The 7,717-nt window shown below is 45.2% G+C and overlaps 1 protein-coding gene across 1 annotated transcript; it reads left to right on the plus strand.

The window, feature by feature from the left end:
* The first annotated feature begins 5,504 nt into the window (after positions 1-5,504).
* LOC122734191 (metalloreductase STEAP4-like) lies at positions 5,505-6,922 on the plus strand. The gene is given in 3 exon segments (XM_043974932.1): positions 5,505-6,266; positions 6,268-6,585; positions 6,587-6,922. Coding segments are annotated over 3 exon segments (1,416 nt in total).
* Positions 6,923-7,717: the final 795 nt, after the last annotated feature.

Below are 7,717 nucleotides of genomic sequence, written 5' to 3' on the forward strand. Positions count from 1 at the left end.
AGGCTTATGGGGTGGGGGAAGAGATGGGAGACGAGCAGGGCAGCAAAAAAATATTACACTCAACAGAAAAGGCTCAAAGAATCATCAGAGTTGCCTCAAGGAGGGATTATCACACACACCCAACTGGGTGGAGTAATCTATTGAATTTGGGCAGTAAATGAGCCTAACACTCATCAAAATTGGCTCAAAGACCTCAATCTCATCAGGATTGGCTCAAGGAGGGAATAACATACACACTCAATTGGGTGCAGTCATCTCTCTAACCCTGCAGGAAAATAGGAGGGGAAGGGGATAAAGAGAGAGGGGCAAAAGAAGGAAGGGCAGATTGGGGGAGGGGTCAGACAGAAGCAAATCCCTTTGGAAGAGGGATAGGATGGAAGAAGATGGATAATAGAATAAATATCATGGGGAAGGGAATAGGATGGAAGGGAAACAGTTAACAATAGTAATCATGAAAAAGGGAAAAGGGGGGGGGGGACCGTACAAAAAAAATTTATAGCAACTCTTTGTGGTGGCTAAGAATTGAGAATCAAGGGAATGTCCATCAATTGAAGAATGACGGAAGAAGCTGTGGTATATGATTGTGGTGGAATGGTCTTGTGCTATAGGAAATGACAAACAGGATAATCCCAGAAAAACCTGGAAAGGCTCAGGAAGTGAGCAGAGCAGGGAAGATATTGGTGAATAATTAATGAGGAGGTAAGGATACAAATGAATGGGGGCGGGGTTGGGGGGGGGGGAACGGTGCTAAAAGTCTTCAACTCCTCCTGCTGAAAACCTGGCTTCAACATGAGACTCAGCCAACTCCAAGAACCTGGACAAAGGAATCCATTTCTACCCAGAACGCTCTGATTGGTTTTCTCCTTCATGAGCAGGTTTACCTGAACCACGATGCAGGGCAGCGAGGGCATAGACTTACTGCTTTAGGGATGGAATTCATCTACATTAGATTTCTCTAAATATAAATAAGGGCTTCTAGTTGACTATGGTCCTGCCCAGGATCAAGGAGCATGTTCCCTGAGGATTTGGAAATCTTATTCATTAGCAATGTCCTTCAGAGATTGACTGACTCACAGGGGCTGGTTCATGAATGAGGAAATAGAAGAAGCCTTAAAGATATTTTAATAATTTTTCCCCTAAATTTCCTTCAAAACAAAGAGCAGTCATTTTTGTATTCAACTCCTGAAACTTTTGGACTACTTTGGTTAGCCAACATTAAGTCTTTACCTAACTACAATGGAGGGTAACATCAGCTCAGTGGTGTCACCACGGCTATGAAGTATTATGTTGCATCAGATGACTTTTGATATGATAGAGAGTTTAATAGATAATTTTGATGTTGCTGATTTAGTCAGAATCCATAGTGACACTAATAGAAATGACTACTGTCCTCATTTCTTAAATTTAGGGTTTTATTTAGCTCCATTGTGCCTGCTTACCCAGGAAGGAGTTGTAACAATGGGCTAAAATTCAATAAAAAATAGAGTTTGAAATGAGTCGGAGGCTTGGATGTGAAACGGCGGACCAAAGGTGTAACATCTGCATTAGACACAAGACAGGGATTTCAACTGCATTATATATTCCCTTCTGGCTTCAAACTTTAATTACAATGCAATATCCCTTATGTCCACAAGACGGCACCAATGTGCTAAATTCTGCAATATCGACTTTGGCCACCAGAAGTCACCAAAGACCGTCCCATAATATTCTTCAATACTTCTATTAGCCAGCAGATGGAAGCAAAAACAGTATGATGTTAACTTCATTGGCCCTAAATTGGCCAAAAAAGCATTTATGAAACATTTATTAATTCTTAGCAATACCAAATTCAGTGTACACGACCCTGAAAAAGAGGAATACAAGTCTTACCATTCTTTTCCAAACCTGACACGTCCACAGGGGCTGCAGGATTAATTTATTTTCAGGTATTTTAAATGTGTGGATTTGTTTCATTCATATTTAAATTCTTTTCTCTTCTGTAGGATAGCAATATATATTTTTGCTATTCGGTCATGTCAGACACTTTGTGATCCCATTTGGGGTTTTCTTGGCAGAGATCCTGGAATGGTCTGCCATTTCCCTCGGTAGCTCATTTTACAAATCAGGAAACTGAGGTAAGCAGGGTGAACTAACTTATTCAGGTCACCCAGCTAGTCTATATCTAGACTGAGGCTAGATCTGAACTCAGATATTGCTAACTCTGGGCTCAGAGCTCTATCCACCGAGCTACGGATGCGCCCTGATCTATGGACAGTAAATCAGTATAGAAATGTAAACCATCTATTGGTTAAGCCTCTTAGAGTGAAGGGGAGGGGGCCAGAGGGATCAGATCTCAAGGGGGCCCTGCCGGCCAGCAGCACTGACTGGTAACTTCTTTGCCATTTTCTCATCCTGGCCCTTCTTGCCCAGTAAGCTCTTAAGCCTCAGAGTTATCAGTGTAAAGTAGAATGATCCTGGCATTCCCTACCTATCAGGGCTTTGGTAAGGAAAGCCCTATATCCATCTCAGAGTTCTACAGAAACATGAGGTGTTCTCTCATTATGACTGTCTCAAGGCATCTCTGTCCTGGGAAGAGGAGAGGAAGGAGAGGGAGGCAACTAAGAGGAAGCTTTAGCAAGGACAAGGAATGGAAGAAAAGTGAGGATCGCAGGTATAGTAAATAGCAAGAAACATTAGGCATGAAGGGAGACTGAGCCATGCGAAGGTTACAGAAAGGAAGCCTGGAGCCTGGGCCAGCAAGAAAGGTTCAGGGGCATTGCTAGCGGGAGCAAGAGAGGTGAAAGAGAATTTCACATATGACTCAAAGGAAGGGAGTCAGAGAACAAGGACATGGAGAAAAAGCCTGCCCTGACCAGGGGGGAGACACTGGCGCTGCCTCAAGATGCCTGAGGACACTGAGCCTGCGGACATTAAAATCCTGATGTCCCTCTAAGAAGAGAAAGGCAGGAAAGAGATCTGGCCATAAGGAGATCCTGAGGACAGTGCAGAAAGGGTCCCATGGCTAGCACAAGGCGCTCCTGGGAACAATCTCTGGGGCCCAGCACCTGGGCCCCTATGGAGAAGGGATTGATCAAGGGCACTAGTGTCTTTGCTCTTGAAAGAGAGGCTGCCAGCTTTCTAGGAGAGAAGAGTAAAGAAATGGAGTTGCCCCTCATCACAACCCTATGAAAACAGTGCCAGAGCACAGAGTTCACAGGCACCTTGAATCCTGGTCCTGGAAAGGATGGAGTCAGCCTCTCATTTCCTACCTGAGACACAACGAAGCCTCTCTATGATTTCCCTGACAAGAAGCCTTCCTATCTCTGCTTGGAGTCCTTCCATAATGGGGGACTTACTACCTCTCAACCAAGGTCAGTGTTTGGAAGTTCAATTTTTTATTATGTTAAGACAATCCTGCATCCCTGGCATCAATCCATTAATCCATCAATCACAGAAGTATGTATTAAGCACCTACTATGTGTCAGGCACTATATTTTTCCTTTTGATTCTGGATTTTCATTCTGAAGCTAGGCCAAAGTGTAATCCCTTTGCCCTGTGACAGTTCTTCAGATATGTGAGGACACCTCCCACTGCCTCTGCTGTCTTCCCTCTGCAGAGTGACATGCTGCCCGCTTAGAGATTCATGGAATTTAGAGCTGGCAGCGCCCAATCGCCTCCACTTAAACTAGAGGAAGCAGGCCTGGAGAGGGAGGTTTGAGGGGGATTGATTGGAATGGGTTCACAAAATACAGCATGATGACTGTACCTGAGCAATGACCTAGGGGTCGCCAGCTGGAAGAAAGGCAAGGCTGTAGCCGGGATATATATCAACAAACACATAAATCAAATAGAATGCACTGAACAGTGTGTTTCAGTTAAAAGTAGCCATCCCCCCTAAAGAATAGATTGTTCCTGTATTCATCAGTGTGAGAGCTCTGTTACACTGTTTAAGTTGGTTCCACTGGCCTAGGCACACTTACCAGCAGCATGAATCTGAGAGTGTATATAAACTCGGGATCCTGTGATTCAATTTTTTTCTCTTGTGCCATGACTTGAGACCCCTGCTCTTCTCATTTGTGCCTCTGACAGAGGTTCAGTGACTGAAGCCAAGGGTCAATCCCGCGGTCACACAGGCCACAGGGATTACGTAAAGCTAGAATTCAAACCCACGTCCTGAGTCTCCCACACAACCTCCTCCTTTCACGTGTTCCACATAGGCTGAGGTTTCCGGGCCCCTCACCATCCCTACCTGTCAGTGTCCTTCCTAAATGTAGGTCCCAGAAGTGAACATGATATTCTAGGTGTGCTCTGACAGGAACCACAGAGAGTTGCTTCTCTCTTTGGCAAGACTGTTTTATCCAGCCCAGTGATTTCAGTGGTGTGGGGGCATTCCAGTTTACAGAGTCCTGCTGCTCCTGTCAATCCACCAGGGATTAGGGAGCTGTCTGGCACCAAGGGAAGGCTTCAGTGATTTGCTTAGAGGGGGTAGCTAGGCGGCACAGGGGATAAAGCCCTGGCCCTGGATTCAGGAGGACCTGAGTTCAAATCCAGCCTCAGACACTTGACACATACTAGCTGTGTGACCCCGGGCAAGTCACTTAACCCTCACTGCCCCACAAAAAAAAAAATTATTTCCTTATGGTCAAGTGGCCAAGTCAGTAGGTAGGACTTGGACCCAGGTCTTCCTGACTTCAAGACTGGGCCTCTAGCATCTACCCCAGGCTCCACGGCATGCTTGTATTAATGCTACCTGAAATCATTCTAGTGAAGATAGCTACATGGCTAGGCATAGAGAAGTGAATTATCAGACACAAGTACACATACACACACATACACGCTCACAGTGGAAGAGCCACATACATGGTCTCAGTCACATGCAATCCTGTGTGCCCAGGAGACCTCACTCTCTTGATCTGACATGCAGCTGAGGTTTTGGTCCCTGTGTCCTCTGGACACTTGAGTCTCTGATGGGTTTACCCTGTCACCAAATGAGGTCATAGGAGAATGACCCTTGGTCTCTGGCTCCCTCTTGCAATGAAGGGTGCAGATACCTACAAAGACCTTTCATGACCATGACCTGTTCTCCCTGCCCATCACACTTCTCCAGTTAATATAGGAACTTCAGCACTTGACAATCCATGCCCACCCCTCCAGTAGACAGCAGCTTTCCTGACAAGCACACTGAGTCAGGAGGCTCAAAACACAAGTAGTGTTAATGAAAAGTAAGAGAATGACTGAAAAAACATGGGTGAAGTGTTTCCTTACTATGAGCCTAGAACCATGCTAAAAGCTGTCATTACAAATGGATAGAGAGTCAGCGCTCTCTCTCAAGGAGCTCCCACTCTAATTGGGCATGACAAAGCACACAGGAAGGGTCACCTGCTGGAAGGGTGGAACGACCCGAGCCAGTAGTAGAGCAAATGACCAGGCTCAGTACTCCCTAGAAGACATCAAGGAGAATCGCAGCAGCAGCCAGAAGCTGCCGCAACAAAGTTACAAACTTGGAAGCCGGACTCTTCCCAGTGATGGAGAAAACCTCTTTAAATGAGACTTCTTTTGCCACGAACATGAACTCTTCCAACAAGCAAGAGACGGTGTGTGTGTTTGGAACGGGAGACTTTGGAAGGTCCCTAGGCAATAAGATGTTCCAATGTGGCTCCTCTGTGGTTTTTGGAAGCCGAAACCCTGAGCTATCCAGTTGGCACCCCAAAGGAATTGAAGTCTTGAGCCACCCAGAAGCTGCCAAGAAGTCTGATCTTATCATCATAGCAATCCACAGAGAACATTATGATTTTCTTACACAGTTTGCTGAAGAACTCCGAGGAAAAATATTGGTGGATATCAGCAACAGCCTTAAAATTAATCAATAGCCCAAATCCAATGCAGAATATCTTGCTGAACTAGGGCCGGGAGCCCAAATCGTGAAAGCATTTAACACAATCTCAGCCTGGGCTCTCCAATCAGGTAGCCTGGATGCAAGCAGGCAGGTATTTGTCTGTGGAGATGACAAGGAATCTAAGCAGAGGGGGATGGATATTGGCCGTGCCCTTGGACTTGCTCCAGTAGATCAAGCATCTCTCATGGCAGCCAAAGAGATTGAAAACTACCCCCTGCAACTCTTCCCAATGTGGAAGTTCCCTCTGTATCTCTCTGCTATCTTAAGTATTTTCTATTTTGTTTACTGTGTGGTAAGAGAAATCATCTACCCCTATGTTCGTGAAGGGAGAGACAGCACATTTTTCTTGGCCATTTCTATTCCAAATCATATCTTCCCAGGGTTGGCTCTTCAATCTTCTTGCCCTGGTTTACCTCCCTGGAATCATTGCTGCCATCCTGCAGTTGTACCGAGGCACCAAATATAGCCGCTTCCCAAACTGGCTTGACCACTGGATGCTTTGCAGAAAACAACTCGGATTTGTGGCACTGGCTTTTGCCTTCCTCCACGTTATATACACGCTCGTGATACCCATCCGCCATTATGTGAGAGGGAAGTTTAACAGCAGAGTGATTGAACAGATAAAAACCAATAAGACTGAACATTTTAACCCGACTTCTTTCTGGCTCAGAGATTCTTACCTAGCCCTGGGCATACTGGGATTTTTTTTAATTTGTTCTTTTGGGAATCACTTCCTTGCCATCAGTTAGCAACATGGTGAATTGGCGAGAGTTTCGATTTGTCCAGTCCAAACTCGGTTACCTGACACTGATCTTGTGTACAGCACACACCCTCGTGTTTGGTGGGAAGAGATTCCTCAGCCCTTCGATTCTTAGATGGTATCTCCCTTCAGTCTACGTGCTAACTCTCATCATCCCCTGTATAGTCTTGGTCCTGAAGTTCATCCTGGTAATGCCATGCTTTGATCAGCCACTCACAAAGATACGGCAAGGCTGGGAAAGAAACTCCAAGAAGGCCCAGTTCGGAAATGGCAACACTGAGGTGTGACGCAGCTACTAAGCAGTTCATCAGGTCATGTTCTCTGGGACTTCCAAGCAATGGACTTTACCATAGAGTATGTTTTTCTTCCCTAAGCCTTTCTCCTCTTCCTCTCTCCAGAGTATAAAGAGCAGGCAGGGCCAAGGACATTTGCTAGGTGGGCCCTAAGAAACCACCAGACATTTGGAAAAAGAAATCCATTCTTTATTGACTTGATCTTTGATGCCAGAATATACAAGAATTTTGATGTCTCTCTGTCTCTCATGAAATTTCAGTGTCACAGAGCCACCCTACTTACCTCAAAGGTTCTATGATTTCACTGGGGAAATGGGGAAATCTCTTTATTAAGCCATATTAGGACCTCTACTCTCTCCATCCCACCCACCCCCAATACCTTGACAGTGTTCCTAAGTTGCTACAGAATAAAAAACCCAACACCTAATAACCAGACTCTGCCACTGATTATCTCTAATCTTATCCAAGCTAGCCCTCATACAATGCACTCATTGTCCATGACCAAGTGCCTACTAACTTGATAGAACCTGCCAAAAAGTGTGCCCTGCTGGTTTAGCTTTTTAGAACCTAATATGACTTGAGTGTTAGGGAACATTGAAGAAAACCCTTCATGGAAGACAGATTCCTTAGTGTATGTGTTATTTCATAGGGAGAAACAATCTATTGAGATGGAAGGGGCTGGAAGAAGAAAATCCCCACCTTCCTTCCCCTACCTCCAAAAGCTAGAGATGAAGCGGAGCCAGATAAACAATATTGTATTGTTTTATCATGAATCACATTGCACTCGTT

This window comes from Dromiciops gliroides, chromosome X (assembly GCF_019393635.1).
Source record: "Dromiciops gliroides isolate mDroGli1 chromosome X, mDroGli1.pri, whole genome shotgun sequence".
In the NCBI taxonomy this organism is placed as follows: Eukaryota; Metazoa; Chordata; class Mammalia; order Microbiotheria; family Microbiotheriidae; genus Dromiciops; species Dromiciops gliroides.